Below are 25,477 nucleotides of genomic sequence, written 5' to 3'. Positions count from 1 at the left end.
AAAGAGACCAGTACTTGTAAAGTCTTATGACATCCACAAAAACTAAACAACCAGATTAGAATAAATTTTAAAATAGGTTTCTGAATAAAATTGTTCAATTATTTATTTTTGCAAAAGGAGGTAACGAAAGAGAAGAAATGTGCCATGGTATATTTTTATGTATTTAATTATAATCTGCTAGACTGGTTACCTACAGGAACCGCACATGGATAGCTCAGTACATGTGAAAGTTACACAACACTGGAGGGCTGAACACTCAGTAAAAGACTATGTTATATTCTGAAAATTGAGTTAAAATGCTTGACACTCATGGGTTTCTATCACAATGACTTTAATGCAAATTAAATTTTAAAAATCACCACATTTTCTTTTTGCAGAGAGCTCTCTTTATTGCCTTCATTTCGGACACGTACCAATGTGCTCATAGGGTTTCCGCTTGACATGTTCGCCAAGCCAGGCTACCTAATTTGGCCCCACCCTACTCATATGAGTCTTCAAGAGGAAAATCTGCCATCCCACAAATGTCCTTTCTACAGAAAACCTCTATTGACTTCTACCCAGCAACCATCTATATAAACAACCCCTTATATTGATCTTGTAAGTTATGGTAATGCTGCATTAGCATTTATTTCTCTGGATACATATTTAAACAGTAATTTCTTTTAAACTAGTGATTACCTGGTAATGCTGAATCAATCTGAAAAGTGTATTTCTAGGACAGCTTCAGAAAATCTGGTGAAAGTTCCCCTTTTCACAGCGAGCATTTCTCAAAGCCTCAGACTCATGAATGGCTACCTGAGATTTTGAAACAAGGAGAGAAACACAAATAACATTGGAAGAGTCAGAACTGCACTGACTTGAACTGGTTATCAAGTCAGGAGAAGGCATGCAATAGGAAGACACTAAGATGTTTGAGGTGGAGTTGATCTGGACCAAAGAAGTAAGTAAACCTTCAAAAATACACAGTTACTATAATGTTCTCCATTTAATTTAATTGTAAACATGAGGACTCGTAACTAGTCTAAGAAATGTGGAAAGAAATGAATAACATCTCATCAAATATTTACTGGGCAATTATTTGGGGGATGTTATTAGTAGGTTGATTAAAAAAAACAGGTATAATTAGTTCTTTAAATGCCAGATTTTTGTATGATTTCAAGAAATATTCTCTCTAAAGTAACAATTCAGCAGTTAACTCAAAACAGACTTACTCAATGGTTCACCAGAATACACACAAGATTTGAAATTGTCAAAGGGTACTTTATCTTTGAAGACAGACAGTTTTTCTTTAAAGGGCCATGTTTAACTGCACCTTTATTTTTACATGGATGTATGCTTACAGATCTCATCATCTTCTATATTTAGAGAGATGAGCTTTCCAAAGGAAGATAGGCAGCCAATGAGGAGGATCCCGTTAAAAGAGAGGTGAGTTACTATGGTTACTTTTCAGGAGATTGAGTAACAGTGAACTGGCTGCTCCCAGCCAAATGGACCCTTTCCAGAGCAGGACCTAAAAAGAATGTTGCTCTCCATACGTGTTGATTCAATTAGCCGATGCTACACTATCCTTTTCGCCTTAACCACAGGTTTTCTTTGGGAGCTCACTGCTTCCAGCGCTCCTAGCTGCACACAGGCAGTAAAGTCAAAGGAAAAACAGGACTGAAAACTTCCGAGCACAAACCTAACAGCGATGGGCAGGGGCATCTGCAAGAACAATCCCAAGATTTAAAGAAGAAAAATTATATTGTTCGGGACCACCAGCTAGCTACTTTTCAATGGCTGGGGCGGGGTGGGATCCCAAAACACGTCCCGATCCACGCCCTCAAGGAAAGAGTCTTTTCTGAGCCTGAGGCGGGCACCTGGCTGGATAAGTTCAGACATACCTTGCAAGCTGGGTCCACTCACCAGGAGACCGGAGCATGCACCTGTTTCATAAAGGCGCGGGGTTAGGTGCTCCCTCCCGCTTTTACGGCGCTGTCACTCTTCAGAAGGGCACTGACGGCGACAGCGACGGCGGTGGCTGCGGCGCGACAGTGGCAGCGGCGGCAACTGCAGCTCGGCGGGCAGCCCTGGCTCCTGCAGGTCCGTCCCTCCAGTCTCTGAAGCGCCTCTCGCTCGGGGTTCGCAACGCGAGGCAGGCGCGCAGCTGTTCTCAGCTCGCATTGGACCAGAGGGAGCAGATGTTATCCGGTTGCTAGGAGCGTTGCTAGGAGGCGATGACGCCCCTCCACAGCTCGGGAGCAACTTTTCTGCAGGTCGGTGCGCTGGTGGGGGCTGCTGGGAGGAAGGTTTAAGAGCAGGAATCAGGAAGGTGGCGAACAAAGAGCCCCAAATGGAGGGTCCTGTGCTCGCCTGAACTGAGGCCTGAAGAGCCGATTGGGTTGCTGCGGTCGGGTGAACGCCGTGGCTCTGCGTGCCGGGCTTCAGGCCCTGGTCCGCTGGCCTGGGCAGGTGATGATGGCCGCGCCTCTTATGCGAGGGTCACTCGCTGTAGGCCCTGGCTGAGTGTCCTGTAGAAGGATCGGGTTTGGGCATGCGAGAGGGTTGGCGCTTCCAGTGGCTGAAGAAGCAGCAGGACTCTGTTAGTGCCTCTAGACCCGCTGGGATTCTATTCACCTTGGGGCAGGTCCCTGGCAAGGTGAGAGATGAAGGGGTGTGCGTGTGTGAGGAGGTGAGGCGCATGGGACAATGAGTAGAGGATCTTCCGCCCTCTGGGACTCTTCCCAGTGTGTTCCTGTTTGTGTGTGCAGGTTTGAACATTTGACAGATTTTGAAGAGGGGAAAAACAACTAATACATGGAAATCAGTCCAGAGTCTAAATCCTTTTGGCACTGTCTGTCGCTGCCTACTGATATAGTGCCAAAGGTTTCAGAAAAAATGACCCTGTGGTCTGAAGTACTTTATGCAGTTAGAAAGGCTTCATTTTGATCCAGTGGCTAATTAAAACCTCAGGCTAATAGGCAAACTTCTTTAAAATGAAAATATACAAAAGAAAACATACTTTTCACAAAGGAGACTGGAGAAGGTATGCATGTTTCAGTCATTCACACTTTAGTATAAAGTCGCCCAAAAGCTTGTGCTGGCTCTGTACTGTATCACTCAGGCTATGTTTTTATATTTTATCATCGCTTGTTGTTGTTGTTGTTCAATGGGGTTGTTGTTCTTGGGTGGAGGGGGATGTTGAGAATGCCAATGTGGGCAAATTTGGGTAGCCAGTGAGCCAAATGAAAAAAAGGAAGATGACAAACATCGCAGGGAAATTTTGCCCAGTGCCATTCTCAGAAAGGAATGTCATTGAAGAAGTAGATGCACAACTTCCTATAGGGTCAGGTCAGGGTCTGGAAGGAAGAGGACACCTCTGGGAATCAATTAAAAAGAGAAGTTGCTTTCTTTGAAGCCAGAGCAGAGCTGCTATACAGTGTCAAGTTGACTCCTGCAATGCCAGATTTTCTTCACAGTTGAAGGGGCTACAGAAAGTGGCCCTACAAATCTCAGGGACCTCTGCCCCCTCAGGTACCCAGTACCAACTTAATACCTATAATAGAATGTAGAGTTAAGAGTTTGTTGGCCCTAAGATTGAAATACTGTAAACTTGTACTAATAATAAACTCAATTTTAGACACCCACTCACAATATATATGTATATCAAATCATTATGTTGTATGCTTTAAATATTTTAGAGTTTTGTCCGTTACACCTCTGCAAAATAGGGTGGGGAAAGTTGGTAACTTAAAATCCATCTCGAAAAAAAAATAAATAAGTAGGTCGAAGATCTGATGATTTCATGTCAGCTATAAGGCAATGGCAACCCACTCCAGTACTCTTGCCTGGAAAATCCCATGGATGGAGGAGCCTAGTGGGCTGCAGTCCTTGGGGTCGCTAAGAGTCAGACACGACTGAGCGACTTCATTTTACTTTTCACTTCCATGCATTGGAGAAGGAAATGGCAACCCACTCCAGTGTTCTTGCCTGGAGAATCCCAGGGACGGGGGAGCCTGGTGGGCTGCCGTCTGTGGGGTAGCACAGAGTCGGACACGACTGAAGCGACTTAGCAGCATAAGGTAAGAAAGGTGGCTTTGAGACTGGCACACCTCAAATCTGGGCAATGGCCACAGCCAGAATTATACCACTGCTACCTGTTCTTTACGGCGAGTGAAGAAAGGAGCTGATATCTCAGTCAGCCTTGCCTTCTTGGCTAGCTTATTTCAGAAGGTGCTCTCAGTTGCTGTTCATGGTCCACTTTTTTCAGTCTCCTTGAATGGGGAAGGTTCTCATTGGTCTCAGGTATTTTGTACATGCTGTTTCTCCTTTCTTAATGTGCCTCTCTTTCACCTGGCTTACTCCAACTCAGCCTTCAAGTCTCAGCTTAACTACCACTTCCTTATAACTACTTACTTCTTTAACTACTCACTTCCTGAGTGACTTCCCCTCACAGACTCCCACCAACTAGATTAACGCCCTAATTACGTTCCTGATCTTCCTACTGATCCCACTTCACAACAGTCATCACACCAGGTTTTCAGCTAGTTCCACCTTGTTAACACAGTGTCCCCAGCACCTAGCACACAGTACTGGCTGCCTTGTGTTAGTTGCTCAGTCGTGTCCGACTCTGTGACCCCATGGACTATAGCCCACCAGGATCTTCCATCCACGGAATTCTGTAGGCAAGATCACTGGAGTGGATTGCCATTCCCTTCTCTAGCAGTACCTGGTACATCAAAGCTAATTATGATGACATGTGTGCATGATATCACCCAGCCTGGCTTGGGGCTTCTGTTTTCACCTTAGCTGTGTAGCTATCAGTTAGTGAACTTACATACAGGTGGCCACTACTTGTTGTCCTTTTTGTTAAGTAAAGGAGAGGAAAAAACCCTATTACACAGAAAACTGTTTTCTGCCCTTAATGAACATTGTATTGGTACAGCAACTTCTCTTCCTTCTTAAACCATTTTATAAAGGTCACTCACTCTCTGTACACCTAGAACTAACATAATATTGTAAATCAACTATGTGAAGCGAAATGAAAGTCGCTCAGTTGTGTCTGACTCTTTGCGACCCTGTGGACTATACAGTCCATGGGTAGCCTTTCCCTTTTCTAGGGGATCTTCCCAACCCAGGAATCAAACCCAGGTCTCCCACATTGCAGGCGGATTCTTTACCAACTGAGCTATAAGCCAATATAAAATAAAAATTTTTAAAAAGAACACTGCCTATGGCTGAATGTGATTGGAAAAAGCAAAACTTTAACTGATTTCCACTAAAAAAAGTCACTGTCTGGATTTTAATGGCATTGGAAAATAACCTAAAAGTCCTTTATACTCCTAATTCTCTTCCTCAAAAGTAGGTATGAGTCCTCTGAGCTGAACTGTTTCATCTTTCCTTAAATTCTTTTCCAACCTCAGGTAAAACATAGCCTCCATCATCACATGCTGCATCTCTATGGAGCAAAAGAAAAAAAAATCTATTTAGAAGCAGCTAGCTAACTTGACCAACATGGACAGCACTTCCAGTATACGTTATTAGAAAAGACCAGGAAACTGCCTTTTTTGCTGTAAATATAACTCATCAAATAATTACCAAATTCCTCTTCATCTTGAGGCACCACCTCAAGAAAAATAACAGATGTTTGAAGACACAAAGGAAAGGTCAAGGTAATCTCAAGATCACAGAGTTACTTGGTGGTAAAGTCAGAAATAGAAACAGGTATAAGAGTTTAATCTGTACTAAAACACACAGTGGTATGTCCGCAGATATAATTTTTAAATTCTTTAATTCTTCTGGTAAGTGATAAAAGCAAATCTTTCACTGAACAATTTTGGGTTTAAAAATTATATCTTAAAATACCATACCACTCACTTGAGAATTCATCTAAATTCTAGTCTTTTCACCATCGAATCTTGTCCCTCCTTGAGACAACCACAGAAATAACACTAATCCTGTCTCCTACTCCTTATCTATTTGGTGAAAAGAATTAGATGTTTTATTATGTAGTAGAATGCACATTAAAATTCACCAGAGCTCTAAATTGTCACCCAAGGCCTCTTGAGCCATGTCTCTGAATCTCCCTGGCGAGACCCTAGAGAAATTATAAAGAGACTATGAGGTTTACAAGACATATAATGTGATTTGATTCATCCATAAAATGTTACTCGAGATAATTAAGATTTTTTTAAATTGCTGCAAAAGACTTTAAGAATCACAGTCATGGATGTTGTCGCAATTATTTTAACACTTAAGGATGTTTAAGTCTCTGTTGAAGGAATGTCAGGAGACAGCAATCATTTGTCAAGTTTGGTTCTGCAGATGATTGGCTTTAAAAATATCTTTCCTTGGCAATATTCTGCTTTTGCTCATAATTTTATATATTTTCTTTGGTGTTTTAAAATATCACATAGGTGTGCACTGCACAGACACACATAGAAATGCTCACCTGCACTCAGTGTGACTGCTCAAACTCCGCCCTGTGCCGTTAGAAATGGGACCTCAAATGATCTTCATTTGCAGCCCCCACCTACCACCCTAAAGAGTGTTGAAAATGCTCTAAGATGACTAGGGGAACAAGTAGAATTCTTAATTAGCATGTAATGTTCTAGTGCCACCGTAGGTTAGGAAGAACTTCAGCCACCTAAGAAATGAGCTTGTAGTTAGGAAGCTTTCCTTAAATAATTATGGCTGACTCGATGGACGTGAGTCTGGGTGAACTCTGGGAGTTGGTGATGGACAGGGAGGCCTGGCATGCTGCGATTCATGGGGTCGCAAAGAGTTGGACACGACTGAGCGACTGAACTGAACTGAACCACAACATTTGAGATAATTTTTCTAAAGAAAAGATAAAAAACCAAGTGTGCTAAATGCTATCTAGAAGATTCTCACTAAATTGATTCATTTTCCTGTATGCACAAATAAATGACAATTCCAAGCCTTTTTAAATGTAAGTGGAGCCAAGTGACTAGTCCTGGTCAGTGGACAGAAGTAGAGATTGCCACCACTTAGCCTGACTCCTTAAAGAGATTTGATTCCCATGCTTTTTCTTCCCCCTCTCTTTGCATGACTGAATAAATAAATAGTCCTCTAGAGGCTCTAAGGATTCTGAGATGGGCCTCAATCCCTAAAATGCTAAGATACCAAGCTGTATAGGCAAGAACGTCTTAATGAGAAATAAATCTTTATACTACTAACTCATTCAAAGTTTGGTTTATTATAACACATAGCATTAATCCCCTCAACTAACACAGTATGCAAAATGGTAAAAATAAAATTTCCCTGAAACATCTATAGATTTTTTTCCATTTTCTTTTTTGGTTTGGGGGATGTCAGTGGTGTTTTTACTGCTGTGGAGGTGTCTGTTCATAACAGTTCTGTTCCCTCTACTTCTGGCTTGCTGCATCTGAGCCTTGTAAACTTATCAGAACTGTCTATACATAGAAGGGAGAGGACTCTGGAAGAGGGCCTTTCAGATGAGTAATTCCCCACACATTCCATTTGTACAGGAATGCCTACATTTTTCTCAGAATCCTCCTCAGATGAAATTAAGTTATTTCAGGTGATCTTTATATTTATAGAGCTCCTTGTGCTGTGTGCTAAGTCACTTCAGTCGTGTCCAACACTTTGCAACACTATGGACTGTAGCCCAACAGGGTCCTCCGTCCATGGGATTCTCCAGGCAGGAATTCTGGAGTGGGTTGCCATGGCCTCCTCTAGAGGACCTTCCGAACCCAGGGATCAAACTCACATCTCTTCTGTCATTGGCAGGCAGGTTCTTTACCCCAAGTGCCACCTGGAAAGTCCACAGAGTTCCTTGAATGTGTGCTAAGTTGCTTTAGTTGTGTCTGACTGCCCACCAGGCTTCTCTCACTTACCTAACATTCTTAATTTAAACTCAGCACTTTAGCATTTGAGTCGATATATACTGATATGTATCTGTGTTCCACATAAAAGCCTACCTCACCCTAAAACCAAAATAAATTATATGGGTCATAAATGTAATACTTATAGTTCTAGTATATCTGTCTGAAGTTGGTATGATTTTAGAGTTAATGTTTTTTGTATATGCTAAAATAAGCAATATCATTCAGGCCCATAAAATTTGCATGTTGATGCTGCAAAACTGTATCTTTTTTAAAGATGCAAAAATTTCACACGTATGCATAGAAGCCATCTGCTTAAACTTTATTGATAAGACCAGTAGCAGCAGTTTTACAAAATTGGAATGATTTTCAGTTTTGAACTAATGTGAGTTCAGTTGCAGCAGACATTTTGTACAAACTGGGGCTAATGCTTAGTCTATGTTTTTGTTTTAAACAAAAAGCAATTAGAATTTATCCTCATGCATTTAAATATCTAATACAGAAATAGTTTTTAGCCTGCATAAAATATGCTTCCAACATCACTGTGAGACTGAACATCTGCCTTAAGGATTATTTGTACATGAAAAACAGTATAATTCTTCCAATCACAAACTTATTCTTTATCACAGGTAAACCATTTTATATTTTCCAACATAGTTTCAAAGGGTATTTCTAATATAAGAGTATTAATCTTGAATTGAGTATCAACATTGAATATTTCACTAGCTTGCCCAGTTAAAACGTAAGATATAACAGTGTAAGAATAGTACATTAAAACATTGTTATGAACTTTTGAACATTACAAAAGGTAGAAAGGTAATCTAGTTAAGCTGAACAGTTAAAAAATTTCCAAACCTTTACCTAAACACTATTCACTGATATAATTTAGTAGTTTTAGAAATGGGGTAGGTCATTACATTCTATAGCTGTTTGTTCTGGTAACAGCTAGAAATACATTCATGCTTCTTAAATAGGAGACACCATAAGTCAATAAGTCATATTGTGAGAAATACAAGGACACCTATATGGAATGTTCTTAAGATTTTCAGAAGTTTCTAAAACAAAAGTTCAACCTTTTAGGAGAAAAAAATAATTTGTTTTTCTCTTAAACCTCTGTACCACCCAGAGATTGATTCTCTGCTGGAAAATTGAGAAAATATGACAGCAGCTGGATCTTAAAAGGCCCATGAAGCAATGGGAAAGGTGGGGGACAGCTCCTACCTTACAACCAGCAAGTTGTAAGGCCTTGCACAACAATTTACCCAGGTACACCTGCTAGTGACTTAGAAATCTAAAGGAGGGCTGGCTTCTGTATTACACCATATCATAAACTTTCCCACAAGTGAAATCCATGAAACTAATAACCAGAATTCACAACCACCAAAAACTCAGGACAGTCTGGTACATATAAATAACTCATTGAAGTAAACACAGGAAATAAAAGGTACAGGTTTACAATATTAATACATCTCCAGCAACCAGCTGTGAACAGAACAGAAATACAAGACACACTCCCTACTAAGAATAGTGTGTTCCATGTAGGGTAGCACAATCTCCCCAAAACAGTTACATATGTTAAAAATGAATGAATCATTCACATTTTTTCATGCAAGTTCCTCAAGAACACCCATCAAAAGTTGAGATATAAAGGAAAACCAATAAAATATTTTAAAACAACAGAGTTGCACACAGTATGCATATGGTAAAACATAAATGTGTGAATGTGAACAACTGTTTCGGATGCCATATGAAGACCAAAAAAAAATTAAGAGTCAAATTTATCTTGTACTGTGAATACAAAATATTGCTATGAAATCTTGGCTGTACCTTGAAAATATTTCTTTTAATCTTTACTTCCTTCTGAGAGATAATAAATGCTATTTAGGAAGAAAATGATTTTGTGGATGAGGACAGTCATTTGAGAGGAGAGAGATGGAGAAGACTGCTTCAAAAGAAAAAATAATATAGACTGAGGGACCTTTTTTGATGGGGGAAGAATCTTTCCAAATACTGTATTCAAATCCCATTTTGTGGAAAAAAATGCTATTTAATACTTTCCTTGTTCTTGACCTAAATCCAACCCCTTATGATTATACAGTGGAAGTGCCAAATAGATTCTGATAGAATGGCTGAAGAACTATGGACAGAGGTTCGTGACATTGTACAGCAGGCAGTGATCAAACATCTCCAAGAAAAAGAAATGCAAAAAGGCAAAATGATTGTCTGAAGAGGCCTTACAAATAGCTGAGAAAATAAGAGAAGCTAAAGGCAAAGGAGATATATATGCGTTAGTATACTGTATTGGTGTTTTTCTTTCTGGCTTACTTCACTCTGTATAATAGGCTCCAGTTTCATCCACCTCATTAGAACTGATTCAAATGTATTCTTTTTAATGGCTGAATAATACTCCATTGTGTATATGTACCACAGCTTTCTTATCCATTCATCTGCTGATGGACATCTAGGTTGCTTCCATGTCCTGGCTATTATAAACAGTGCTGCGATGAACACTGGGGGTACTCGTGTCTCTTTCTCTTCTGGTTTCCTCAGTGTGTATGCCCAGCAGTGGGATTATGTAAAGTTTAAAAATAAAATAAAATTTAAAAAAAATAAATAAATAAAGGCAAAGGAGAAAAGGCAAGATATACCCATCTGAATGCAGAGTTCCAAAGAATATCAAGGAGAGATAAGAAAGCCTTCCTCAGTAATCAACGCAAAGAAATAGAGGAAAATAATAGAATGGGAAAGACTAGAAATCTCTTCAAGAAAATTAGAGATACCAAGGGAACATTTCATGCAAAGATGGGCACAATAAAGGACAGAAATGGTATGGACCTAATAGAAGCAGAAGATATTAAGAAGAGGTGGCAAGAATAAACAGAACTATACAAAAAAAAAACCTTAATGACCCAGATAACCATGATGGTGTGGTCACTCACCTAGAGCCAGATATCCTGGAGTCTAAGTTAAGTGGGCCTTAGGAAGAATCACCAAGAAGACAGCGTATTAAAAAGTAGAGACATTACTTTGCCAACAAAGGTCTGTCTAGTCAAAGTTATAGTTTTCCCAGTAGTCATGTATGGATGTGAGAGTTGGACCATAAAGAAAGCTGAGCACCAAAGAACTGATGTTTTGAACTGTGGCATCAGAGAAGACTCATAAGAGTCTCTTGGACTGCAAGGAGATCCAACCAGTCCATCCTAAAGGAAATTAATCTTGAATATTCATTGGAAGGACTGATGCTGAAACTCCAATACTTTGGCCACCTGATGCAAAGAACTGACCCATTGGAAAAGACCCTGATGCTGGGAAAGATTGAAGGCAGGAGGAGAAGGGACAATAGAGAATGAGATAGTTGGATGGCATCACCAACTCAATGGACATGAGTTTGAGCAAGCTTCAGGAGTAGGTGATGGACAGGGAAGCCTGGCCTGCTGCAGTCCATGGGGTCACAAGTTAGGACATGACTGAATGACTGAACTGAACTTGTTCTTGAGGTTAAAATGTTCTTAAAATAAACATAAAGGTCTGTGTTCAATTCAAAGCTTGGTAAGCCTACTGAGAAGATATGTTTGTGATTTGTTCTGTGGTCAGGTGTCTGAGCAAAAGAATTAAAACCTAATACCTTATTTTTAACTTCTCAGAGGCAAAATGGCTAAATACCATTCCAACTTTAACTTTTAGTAAAATTACTAACATTCTATGAATATAGCTCAATGATCTGAAAGCATCAATTACTTCAATGTAAGTAAGAATTGATTTACTTTAAAAAATAATGAAACATCTCACAGTCTTCACAAACTCTTAATTCTGCAAAGTATTTTTTCATCTGTTACTTTGTCAGACCTATGGCCCTGCATGCAGTAGGGACTCAGAGTGTTTGTCATATTAATGAAGGAATGAATGAAATGTATTCTTACAACAACCTGGCAAAAATAAGTAAAATGAGCATTATCCTTCCCATCTGACAGCTGCAAAACTGAAGGCTTACAGAAATTGTGACCTGATAGTCATTTTATAGCTCATTAAAGGAAGACATGATACCAGAACAGAGGCTTCATTAATTTTAACCTAATCCAATATTCTTTATACAACCATACCATCTCTGCAATAATGCCTAGTTCCACAGGTTGCTGCAGCTACAAAAGGGCAGTTACTACACGTATAAATGACATCAAAATATTCCCCAGATCTTGATCATCAGTCAGGCTTCTCCCTTCACCCAGTGTGATTATCAGTGTTATCACTCCACCAGCCCTACTTGCTTGGTCAGCCTATGCGTTATCAGAGCAGGCCCTTCCATTCAGCATTCAGAGCTCCTGTATGGTCCAGATGCTTACACACCACTTTCGGCTAATTTGTACAATTGACTATAGCAGGGCATGATCACAAAGCTTCCTTTCTCTTGGCAGCAGTAGAGATGTAAAGACATATAAACTAGTAACAGAAGGTAGTTTTCTGTCATGAATCAGTAATAATGTAATTAGCACTTTTATCAATGTATATTTAAATCATTGTTCAACAACAAAAATACCACAGTGTGGTATTAGGAATGTAATTAGGGATGTAATTAGGGATTACATTCTCAGAGCCTTTGGAATTTTCTCTGATTAGCCTTTGGAACTCCTCTCTCCATTATACTCTAATGGAGTGAGGAAAGGCTTACATATGTTAACATGGATGATAAAACTATGTGCTTTTTTATGAATTGTCTCCCCAAATGTAAAATAAACTCAGTTTCACATAGGTGAAATTGATCCCAGATTGTAAGCTGCTATATTTTATTTGATGAATCATATGAATTAATTCATCTATTATTGGATTCAGATCAGACACATTAACAAAATGTAACATAGCAATTAGAACTGTAAATAAAATTAAATAGATAATAAACAAACTGGCACATGCAGACAATGGTATATTATTACTCAGCACTAAAAACAAAATGAGCTATCAAGACATGAAAAGACATAGAGGAAACTTAAATCCATGTTACTAAATGAAAGAAGCCAATCTGAAAACACCACACACTGCATAATTCCAACCATATGACATTCTGGGAAAAGCAGAACTATGAAGACAGTAAAAAGATCACTGATTGTCAAAGATTATCAGGGAGGGGTGAATAAGCAAAACACAAAAGATTTTTAGGTTTGAGAAACATCCAGGAGTGAACCCTAACGTAAACTATGGACTTTGGGTGGTAAGGATATGCGATGTCGTTTCATCAGTAGTGAGAGATGTATCCAATCCTGGTATGGAGGGTTGATAGTGGAGGTGGGTGTGCAAGTGTGGGGAGAAGTGAGTGTATAGGAACTCTGCACTTTTGCTCAATTCTGCTGTGAATTTAAAACTGCTTAAAAAAATTAAGTTTATTAGTTTTTAAAAAAAGTAAATGGATCACAAAGACCATCATGTTTTTTACCCAAAATAGAGGTCAAATCTTATTTCAACAGATATTTTTATAGAAATTCCTGTCACAATAAAGTATGCAGATACTAACTTCTTACAAACTTATTAATAGAATCTTCAATAAAATAAAATGTAAAATTCTGGAAAAGACTCTGTTTCATAATATTAATACTAAAGTTTAATTTACAGCTGCATTATTATGGTGGTATAATAAAAGATTGCATTATATTTGGGGGTAGTTGTAAATTGATAAACATTATCATGTCCACAAGGAAATGTGGCAAAATTAGTAAGCTTTGCTGGAAGGTACCAGCTGTAAAGAACTTGACAAACTCTTGAGAGACATGTATTCCTAGAAAGTGAACATATTATGTAGAATAAATTACATGAAAATATTCTTTTAGTGCATATTTTCTTCACCGATCAGAGTTTTTATTGGCAGCTATCTGATATATTTTCCCAAACATATAGGTCTTAGTAAATAAGAGATATGAACTTTTCTATTATGGACCATCAACTAAGCAACACTAAAAAACTGTCTTCAGTAAGAATTTCTAGGCCACCAAACATTCTGACGTAACTTACATGAATTGAGACATGTTTAGTATTTATCTGAGATAAATTTTTATGATAAGAATTATAAGCAACAAATCCACTGGAAAAATTCCTATTTTGTCTTCTGTTATAAAATTTTAGGCATTAAAAGTTAGATTCACACTGATTTTACATTATTTGAGACTAGAAAACAATTATTGGTTCCTCTGCCAACACCCCCAATGTTGATCTTTATCCATTTCATAGGATGCCCCACATATGTTTAATGTGTATAATATCTAAGACAAATTTTCATCAAAAGAAACAGAGGAACATAGGCATCTTTGCTTACACTGTCACCCCTTTATCTGGCAGCCAGTATCTCTAGTTTACTTTTTCAAAAAGTAAAAGGTAGCAATGCCTTTCAACTATTAAATCACTGGGCTTATAAAAACTGTGTCATATTTGTTTGCACAGACCTAGCATTCCAGGGTCTAACTTAATGCCTTGCAAAGGGCATTCAATATTCCATTCTAAAAATAAAATATATTAAATAACCAACTTCTATCTCATGTTATAACTCACTTCATTAGTGGAATGGAAGCTGTATTTCCTTCTTCTGAGGCTAAAACATATCTATCTATTTCAAAGAGAAGCATAGACTAACAACCAATGTATTTATTCCTCAAGTAGAGGCAGAGTAATAATTTCCACTTTCCTTAAATCCTCTCCTTTTCAGTGGAAAAATGGAGGTGTGGGAGAAGAGACCATCACAGAAATACAGTAACTCAAAATTAAAGGATAATTGAAGATCTTAGTGTATACCTAGAGTTCTTATCAGAATCTAATAAAATAAATATTTATAAATGAAAATGATTGAGCTCAAAGCTGTTTTACTCACCTGCTATTTTTCAGCCCCTAGCCCAGTGTCTGGGATATAACATACCTACTATCTTTTGAATGAATAAATTATATATAAACTAAAACAATAAAATAGAGCAAGTAGATACTTTAAGGGGAAAATGAAACAAAAGTACTCCAGAAGCATGGTGATTGGAAGACAGCCTTCTCACAGTCTTTAAAGTGGAACTGGGAACTCTGTCACCTGAAGGCATGATGTAAAAACTCCCATGGAGACATCTGAAGGCAGCATTAGTGAGCTATGGAGAGCCGGAAGCATGGTTTTATTCTAGTGTCCTAGGCGTCCATGCCCGCCTCTGAGTTTGTTCTCTAAACCTCAAGCTGTTTTATCAGGCCCACAGTGGCTATAAATATAGCTGATTATTGTCTCTGTGTCTAGGATACTGCTTCATAACCCAAGGGAAACAAAACCAGTCAAAGCACCCCAGGAGAGGAAACTCACCTGGAGCCTGCAAGCATCCTCAAAGTAACCTAAACAAAGCCTGAGCAGGAAGTCCCTGGAGAAAGCCTTCTATGATGCAGAGAAAAATCAATGTGGAAAAATGTCCAAAGGGGAAGAGGGCAGATCTGGAGTGTTGTTATTGTTGATCCCGTTTGCAGGTTATGTGTACAATATCAGGCTCAGGAGGAACTTCAGAAAGACTGTCTTTCTGGGTGCCCTGCTGTTCTCCTTTAGTCAGAACCCACCACTAATGCAGATGTTTCTATTTCAAAAGACTTCCAAAAGTGATGATTCTGTGATCTCTCCAATGTGACCAAGGCCTGCTCCAAGTCTGAGACTTCCCACATGTTTAGTCCAATAAATTGTATAGATACATGTCACCTCTTTCCAATAACTCAAAGCAAGGAACCTGACTTCTGTGGTACATAAAGAGACTAACTGAACAACTGCATGCTGCTAAGCACTGTTATTTATATTGTGACTAATTGCGTCAAAGTGTAGTCACGGCACTCATAAAAGATTTTAAGTCTTGTGTTATCCCAAAGAGCGTGGTGCCATAGACAAGGAAATCCAAAGAATACGTTATGAATTAGCACAAAACCCCCTTCATGCCATTCTCCTTACAGCTCAGTTAAACTCTCTTGACTTAAAGCTCTGACTCTGTCCACATGTCAAGAAGAGAGGGGATGACTGGTCCTCTTGGTAAGCATTCTTTACATCCTGGATAACTGTTCCTAGAAATCACGCCTCAGCCTTCTCAATACTCAGCCAACCCCTTTACCTTCCCTACATGCTGAATTACTCCCGACTAAAACCCCTAAGCTAAGGAATTCTCCAATCTCTTTGTGTTTCTCCTTAATTGAGAATAGTAGGACGTGAGTCAACACTTTAGCAACTTCGGAAATGTGGTCTCACACATCCTCATCTCAGAAGGCTGTTCAGTTTAAACACCACCCCCCCCCACTAGTATGCACGACTGGCTTGTGGCACCTGGTTGCGCTCAATATGCAGATTGAATGTCCACAAAGGCTCTTCTAAGTTCTTTGGAAGCTCTTTACTGGAGGACAGCAGAACACATTTTCTATTATATCAACAAGGCACTCTTGAAAACCACTTAAAAAGGACTTAATTTCAACCCTGATAAAATTCCTTTCTTTATGGTCTCTGAAGGGAAACAGAGATAAATCATTGGTCCTGACTATTACCTCCCAAACAGCTAAATGTAAACAGCTGCATCATTAGATCACACACACACACACAAAATTACCTATAAGAATATAAAAAAAGCTGAGTGCCGAGTAATTGATGCTTTTGAACTGTGGTGTTAGAAAAGACTCTTGAGAGTCCCTTGGACTGAAAGGAGATCCAACCAGTCCATCCTAAAGGAGATCAGTCCTGGGTGTTCTTTGGAAGGACTGATGTTGAAACTGAAACTCCAATACTTTGGCCACATGATGCAAAGAGCTGACTCATTTGAAAAGACCCTGATGCTGGGAAAGATTGAGGGCTGGAGGAGAGGGGACAACAGAGGATGAGATGGTTGGATGGCATCACCAACTCAACAGACGTAAGTTTAGGTAAACTCTGGGAGTTGGTGATGGACAGGGAGGCCTAGCATGCTGCAGTTCATGGGGTCGCAAAGAGTCAGACACGACTGAGCGACTGAACTGAACTGAACTGAAGGATATAATATGGATATAAGAGCTCCCAAAAAGAATGTTTTCCATTTTGAAAAGGGTGTCAGTAGTGTTAGCTGCTCAGTCGTGTCCAACTCTTTGTGACCCCATGGACTATAGCTGCCAGGCTCTTCTGTCCATGGAATTCTCCAGACAAGAATACTGGAGTGAGTTGCCGTTCCCTTCTCCAGGGGATCTTCCCCACCCAGGGAATGAACCCAGGTATCCTACATTGCAGGCAGATACTTTACCATCTGAGCCACCAGGGAAGCCAAAGCATGTCAGTATGTGTGTTAGTTGCTCAGTCACGTCTGACTCTTTGCAATCCCGTGGACTGTAGCCTGCCAGGCTCCTCTATAGTGCCACACTATATATTTTACTTTTCAGATCAAAGCTGAAATAGGTACTCAAGTTGCCACCTTTACCAACTCCTTTGATAGGAACAAGGTGCTCTGTCCACATATGAGCAGTGGATAAGAGCTGGGTGTGAGGAGAGGTCTTGAGTGTAATTTATCAAGATGTACATACAAGCACCAGAGTGGATAAACTGCTCATCATACAATTATAAATTGGATTTGGTCATTATACATCATTTAGGGATTTATTAAGACTTAATTTCTTCCACACAGTAGGCTTATCATGGTTGAGGTTGTCCCAAATGCAGACTAGCTTCATGCAGTGTTACTAGTATAGCGGTGAACATAGCTGCCTTCCAGACTAGCTTCACCTCCCTACCCTTTTTAAAGTATCTGCAAATTGTTCTCACCACTTCTCTAGCATTACTATTACTTTCACTAGAAAGAGAAACAAACCTTAAATGCATTTTTAAACATGATCATGAGAAGGGAACATTGAATGGTTAGTATATGCCCATCTCTATATTGTTATTTCATTATCAAAAAAAAAAGACCTTTTGAGGTAGGTATTATTTCCAACTTCCAGTTGAATAAGCAGGGTCACAGTCTGGCTAAGCAATTTTCTTAGGGCCACACAGTAGGCAGAGTTTATTTAAAACCAGACTAGGGCCACAGCCTGTGCCAACTTCTCTGAATTGTTTAGACTAATTTCATTCACCCCATCTCTCTTTTCTAGAATTCCACAAGTTGTGAAAAATGATAGTTAATCTAAAATGGCTTTTCATTTATATTAGTTTATTTTTCTTGCATATATGCAATAGATGCTGATGGTATCTAGCATATTTATCCTTTAATTCTTCCATACTCATGCTATATCATTTGTTTCTTTTATAACTTTTTCTAGCTTTTCTTTTTGGAATGAACAATTTCTAATACAATAAAAATACTTTGGCCATTTCAGGATTATCTATCATTTGTTTTCCCTGTGGATCAAATAGAATGGAATGGTCTTTAGCCACAGTTTATGCAAAGGTTAGAGGAGAGGTCACATGTAAGTTCTACTCCTGTTTCTTCATCATTAAAGGACCTGATGCTTGCTTTTGGTTTTATGTCATCTACAAATAATCCTTTCATATTCACTTTTCTGATCTTCATGTCTTGAATACTAGCCCTCTGCTGCAAATGGATAACCAGGCTTTTGAGAAACCCTTAGTTCCACGGTCCTTGCTAAACCATCAATTAAATCAATTCAATGGCTATCAGAGAAGCATTTTCACTTAACCTGATGGGAGTTCCAACTTAAATAATGCATTACTTGAAAGGAAAGAGTTTTGGTTGTCAGATAAGACCATGTGGTACAACCAGGATGCAAAACATAGTGACTGAGAAGTGTTAACAATCTGTCAAATATTGTGAGTGCTACATGTTACAAAGGCAGAGGCTGTGTTTCAGGCTGTAGCACCATTGAGAATACCAACATTTGAGGTCAATCTGTTACTGTCATGAAAGTTGATGCAGAGTGAACAGTGCCTATAGTGAGCAGCAACATAGTACCATGCTTTCTTTTTCTCTTCTCATCTCCCATGATGGCAAGGATTCTTTCTCCAACTTTGTACAGGTGGAATATCAAGTCTATTACATCCAAAGATGGTACAAGCTCTTTTTCTATTAAGAGATATAAGACTTCCCCCTTCACAGTTATGCAACAGCAGCAAAAAGAGGGTCTAAAACAACTGTGTATCACACTGGGAGCCAGAGAAGGAGAGAAGAGAGAGCAGGTGCTCGGCTGCCTGGTAAATGGCCCATTTAAAAATTCAACAATAGTCAAAGGGGTGCAGGGAACACAAGAGCCACCTCCGTGATTGGGGAAACGGGCACTTCCCAATTCAGTGTTAACTCGTGCCCTGAAAGAGGGCACGCTGTAAATCACATTTCCATAAACCTCCTGCATCATTTACCTTCCAAAATAATATTTTATAAGCATTCTCATAGAAAGAACTACTCAAACAACAAATTCTAGTGCTTCTTCAGTTTCATATGTCACTATGAGATATTAATTATTAGCTAGATAAATAGGCAAAGCAGCTTTAACATGGCAGAACCAACAAATTATCTTTCATAACTCTTTTGAAAAGCAAATGTAGATATAAAAGCTCGAGTGAAAAACACGTTAAGTGCATTGTGTCTAGACTCTGCCAAGAAAACAAGGAAATTTAAGTGCACAAAATGAAGATTTTACTAAACCAGAATTTAAATCAATGTAAAAAAATTCAGCCTCATATTTTAATGTGTCTTGTCATTAGCATTTTATATTTATACAAGCTTTAGGGTGAATGTGGCTGGATATTCAAGATGTACATGCATCCTACATGGTGAATAGCACCAACATAGTAAAATTATACAAGTGAAAAATGCTTTTCAGGCAGCCCTCCCTTAAAATTTCCGTAAACTCTACCATAAGCAGACTATGAGAAAAAAGATCAAGTACACAAGGATATTTTCACTATATCAGAAGAAAACCTTAGAAATGGTGGGTCAAGGCAGCAGAAAATGAAGTATAGGTGATTATTGGGTACCATAAGACTAAGGATGCGGCAAATATAGAGCAGGAAAATATGAGGAGGAAAAATCCAGGCCCATCTGTACAATACATGCAGATTTTTTTCAAATGTAAATTTTAAAGTGAATGCTGCTTTTATGTCACTGGATAAAGGAAAGCATAACAAGGCTGCTCTGCTTCCCCTTAAGCACAAGCGCATAAAGAGAGTAAGGGATGTGAAAAGCCAATTCTTTGCGCCGCTACTTAATCAATTGCACTCAGTTCTACTCAATGACACAGCCACACTGCAAAGACCACTCAGCAGTTAATGGATATGATGTTGGAAAAGCACTTTGAGGTCTTCCAAAGCAAGGTAGGGGGAAAACCCAGTGGAACATGGTTTTACTACTTATTCACAGTAACTGAGCAGCATTATGTACAGAACTCCCGTGACCTGAAAAGAAAGTAAGATATTCATTTATTCTTCTAATTCTGATTCTTCCATAGGAAATCACTTCTTTCATAAGCTTGAAATTGGAGTCGAGTTATCCTGTGTCCTAGTCTGGGCTTGTCAGGATAACCGTTACAGGCTGTAAGGAATAAATATGTGCTTCAAGTGCTACAGCCTACGTTTACAATCTGTCAAATGCGGAGCTGAGGAGGAGTTATGTGTTTTTAACTGTATACATCCATCACTAGCTATCATCCTTCCCACAGACAGTGAAAAGTCAACAATGAAACATAAAAGCTAAAAATAAGTGACAGCAATTGCTCAGAAGAGCTGCACATGGGGCTCAGTGTTACACATACACACGTGCCTTCCTTTTTCATGACTGCCAATTTAAAGGAATTGAAATTAAGGGCTCAGACCTAAGAAAATAAACATGCAGTGCGCAATAATGTAAAAGTCAGTCGGAAGTAAAATTTCATGCTCATAAACACATGATCAGTGTTCCAAATGGTGTGTGACCAGAATGCAAGTAGTGACTAATACGTGTTGCTGCAAATACCATGAAAAATGACAATTATAGGCACTTCAAATGCTCAAAGAAGAATCAGTGTCATTCCTCACAAACTGAAAATATTCTTCATTCATGTTATAACATATTCGTTTCTAAGTATCAATCAAATCAACATTTATTAAAGACCTATTGTATGCAATGCACTATGCTTTGATGGTCAAAAATATTGCATTAGAAATATGGTTTACATGCAAGTACACAATCAAAATATATGTATGAGTGAGTATATTGTATTGAATATAGAAAAAGTGTTATCTAGGAGACCACTAGATTCAGAAAAACCAATACACCCATGACTTAAATAGGTTTTTTTGGTTTTCTTCTCATTCTATAAGAATTTCTCAGGTAAGAAAAACAGCATAAAAACCTTGAAAGTTTTAACTTTGAAATCTTACATGCTCAAAAGGAGACAAGTTATCTTGTAACAGTAGTTTTCTAATTCTTTTTCAGATTCAAAATGGTTCACCTAACCAAATCTCATAGGAAACCACAATATATAAGATAAAAAGAGCTATTTAATTCATACAAATTTGCTTTATAAGTGCAAGTTTATAACATTTATTTGTTAGTCAAATAAATGAAGGGTTTTTTTTTTTAATAAAGAGAAAAATGTGAAATGGGGAATTATGGATGAGAGCTACATTCTTTTATGAGACTTGGGGTCAGATTTATTTCTGTATTTTGGAGTGTTTTGCACCATATTAAGGAAATTCTGATTCTTACACACAAGTGGTTTACAAATCGTAACTTTTAACAGCACTCTTACTGTTAAATCTCAGGGAACAGAGGCAGCCAGAGAAGCTTCATTCCAGAGCCTGACCCAAAACTCAATAACCTACTAACACAAATTAATTTATCATCATTCATCTTAACCATGATGACATTTCCCATAAAGTATACTCGACAGCACACATCTCGGCTTTTTTTAAGTTATAGTATTTAAATCTAAATCAAACCTTTAAGAAACTCAAAGATCCTCCCACCCTCACAAGGTCTTAGTGGTTAGTAAAATTCAATCCCTTCTTACAGCCTGTCTGTAAAAAGCCTGCCAGCAAGCACTGAGTTGGTATCAGTAATCGAAACACGTATCACCAGGGTGGGTACAGCCCACAAACACCTCTTGACCAACCTAAGATTCGAGCAATGTGTGCCACCTGCAGACCTGCTGCCCTTTGGTCTCCTTCATTTCCTCCCAGTGGTCTCGCTCCTCCTCTCCACTGCTGTTTTGACCCAAAGCAATCCAACCAATCATCTCTTTACGTTTCATGGTACGCCTGTTATACACGGAAATCATCAGTGTGACATCAGACAGCTGAAAGAGAGCCACCTGGAAAACGAAGGTCTCCTTATAGACGGGATTGGGCTGACCACGTCGGATCGACGTCTTGCAGCGAGACATCTCTTGACCCACAGAATTGAAGAGAAAGAGCTTTCCGTATGTATCTAGGAAAGAAACAATGGAAATGAGAAGACATCAGTGCCTTCTGTTTTGCTAGTTTAATTGCAATATCTACACGGGCAGTACATTTTTCCTTTTTAACATACTGAGCAGCATCTTTAGGCCTGGAACTTGCTGTTGGACTAACACATGGGCTTCTCTGGTGATTCAGTCAGTAAAGAATATACCTGCAATGCAGGAGACCTGGGTTTGATCCCGGAGTTGGGAAGATCCCCTGAAGAAGGGAATGGCAACCCACTCAAGTATCTTGCCTGGAGAATTCCATGGACGGAGGAACCTGGTGGGCTACAGTCTATGGGGTCGCAAAGAGACATGACTGAGCAACTATCACACACACAACACACACCTTACATGAACTCTTCAGGAAAGGGATGATTACCTTTAATGCTTAATGTTTCGTGTGGCCCACCATGGGATACCATGCTGATGCTCATTGGAAGGTATACATGTGCAGGGGTGTGTACGTGTAAAGGCATGTGTGCAGTGGTACTTGTGGACATGCACATTCTTCTTCCATATTTTATTTATGTAACAATATATATACATTTTGCTTTACGTGTTTTTCTTTTCATTGTCCAAGTACTATTTATGCCTGAAGAGTCTCTTCTTTTCTCATTCTCTACATATTCTTTGGACCATCTCATATACCTACCTGATCTGTATCTGTGACCTAGACTTCCCTTCCAAGCTCAAAATCCAATGGAATACCACATTGTTTTTTGTAAAATCCCATCTCACAAATATCATGTCTCCCTTTTAAAAACAAGCTGCTTTAGTGTCCCCCAACTCTGTGAATGTAGCATCATCTGCTCAAGTCCCAAATCAGAACTCAGGACCGCATTTTTTTTTTTTAAGTTTTAATTTAATTTTATTTTTTTCAAATTTTATTTTATTTTTTAACTTTACGCATTTTTGACAAGACTGGCTTCCTTACCCCTAGTCCAGCTGGTCAATCACCAAGTTCTGTTGATTCTGCCTCCACAATAGCTCCCAAATCCACCCACTCTCTTCCCTCCCAATGATGCTGAACTCTTGATGTATACTGTCAGCTCGGGTCACCAACCTCTCCCACTTGCATTACTGCATGTTTCTTTGCTGATGTCCAGTCACTGGATTGACAAATCCCATAGTCAAAGGTCTGTATAGTCAAAGCTATGGATTTTCAAGTAGTCATGTATGAATGTGAGAGTTGGACCATAAAGTCCTGAATATTCATTGGAAGGACTGATGCTGAAGCTGAAGCTCCAGTACTTTGGCCACCTGATGCAAAGAGCTGACTCATTAGAAAAGACCCTGATGCTGGGAAAGACTGAAGGCAGAAGGAAAAGGGGACAACAGAGGACGAATGTTGGATTTGGCATCACAGACTCAGTGGATATGAGTCTGAGTAAGCTCCAGAAGATGGCAAAGGACAGGGAAGCCTGGCGTGCTGCAGTCCATGGGGTCGCAGAGTTGGACACAACTGAGCAACTGGACAACAACAATAATCAGAGGGGTCTTTATAAAGTACAGATCTGGTTGTATCACTCTCACTAATAAACAAAGACTAAACCTTCAATACATCCCTCTAGTCTCAGGATAAAAAACTAAATTTCTCAGAATAGACTACACACCCTGATCCTTTGATCTTCCAGTTTCATTGTGCATCTCCATTGTCTTTATACGCTACATCCCCACTCCACTGAACTACCTTCATCCCCCCAACCCATCCTGCTTCTCTTTCACCTCTGCATAAGTTATACATGCCTCCACATCCCAAATGATACCCACCTTTCAGTTCAGTTCAGTTGCTCAGTCATGTCCGACTGTTTGCGACCCCATGGACTGTAGCACGTCAGGCCTCCCTGTCCATCACCAACTCCAGGAGTTTATTCAAACTCATGTCCATTGAGTCGGTGATGCCATCCAACCACCTCATCCACTGTCGTTCATTAGTTTGATTTAGATGTCACTTTATCCAAGAATCTTGGATGACCACTTTCCCCCATGCTGACCATCTGCTGGCTCCATCAAAATATAATTTTACCTCTCTCAGCACTCATTACCCAGTATTTCCATCGCCTGTTTACTTGCTGCAAAACTATCAGTTCCCAGATGGGAGAAAGAGAGATTTCCCTGTTAACCATTGTACCCCATGCCTGGTCTAATGCCTAACATGTGGTAGACACTCAATAAATATTAAATATTTTATAATGAATGTTTGTGACCATCAAGGAGGCTCAACTTTCTGTTTTCTTTTGGACTTAAGTTTTCAAATTTGCAAAATGGAGCTAAACCCCTCATTTTATAACCCCTGCACTAGAATGCCATCAGATGGTCACCAGCATCATAGGTTTAGTCATTTATAGAAAGTAAGTACTAACATAATCTACTACTTTTGCTAAAATTCCTGAATGGATAATTATAAAAAATTATATCTTAAGACAACTCTATTTTTACTAAAATCACGTAATGTATCAATATCTTGACTTTCTCTTAACTACAACTTTTGCCACTAATTTATATGTGTTTTATCCTTTAAAAAAAAATCTACATTTTGGTGTTTCCCAAATTTTATCATTTTGTACATTGTGTTCAATGTGGGCTAAAGGCCGATTAGTGTTTACTGCTCACTTCCCCACCTAACAACCAGTCAAACTTTTTAAAGTGTAAACCCAGATCCCTGTAATTTATCATTCTCTACAAAGGCACTGTAAGATAGGAAACAAATTACAACCTGCAGTTTTCTTTCTATGTTGATCTTTTTCTATTCCGGTTTGATGTGTTATTTTATGCACTTATCTGCTGAGAAACACAAGGTGTGAAATTGCACTTCAGGTGTGAAAACACTTTTCTCAGAAAAATGGCTCTCCACTCTTCAAACTGCTCTATGGAAAAAGCTGTCAGCAAACTGACAATAAGGGAGTGAACTTGTGTTTCTGCAGCTGTACAGCTACACAATTCCTGGAGGAAAAGTTCAATCCAGTCACCAAACTGATCTGGCAATTCTGCTGCCAGTTATGGCAGTGGGAATTGAATTAATCTTGCAAACAAAGACTTGCTCATTTCACAAAGAGAGCAATTTCCAGCTTTCTCCTGGTCAGAGGATTATTTTCTAATTATGAGAAAGGCTATTTAAAGTAAGCCAGAAAGAAAAATACCAATACAGTATACTAACGCATATATATGGAATTTAGAAAGATGGTAACGATAACCCTGTATGCAAGACAGCAAAAGAGACACAGATGTACAGAACAGTCTTTTGGACTCTGTGGGAGAGAGAGAGGGTG

At 39.1% G+C, this 25,477-nt stretch overlaps 1 protein-coding gene across 2 annotated transcripts in view; it reads right to left on the bottom strand.

Moving 5' to 3' along the window:
- Positions 1-25,477, bottom strand: part of SYT16 (synaptotagmin 16) — a 330,623-nt gene that overhangs the window by 11,259 nt on the left and 293,887 nt on the right. Inside the window, exon 8 of one of the 2 annotated variants that reach the window (XM_055538274.1) lies at positions 8,149-22,192. The exons of the other annotated variant lie outside the window; for it this stretch is intronic. Within the exon in view, the coding sequence (XP_055394249.1) occupies positions 21,879-22,192 (314 nt within the window). The 3' untranslated portion in view covers positions 8,149-21,878. Of the gene's footprint in view, positions 1-8,148; positions 22,193-25,477 lie in introns of those variants that run through there. 2 annotated transcript variants of the gene reach the window in all.

The sequence above is a fragment of the Bubalus kerabau genome, chromosome 10 (assembly GCF_029407905.1).
Source record: "Bubalus kerabau isolate K-KA32 ecotype Philippines breed swamp buffalo chromosome 10, PCC_UOA_SB_1v2, whole genome shotgun sequence".
Classification (NCBI taxonomy): Eukaryota; Metazoa; Chordata; class Mammalia; order Artiodactyla; family Bovidae; genus Bubalus; species Bubalus kerabau.
This window is presented reverse-complemented; position numbering and strand designations above follow the sequence as displayed.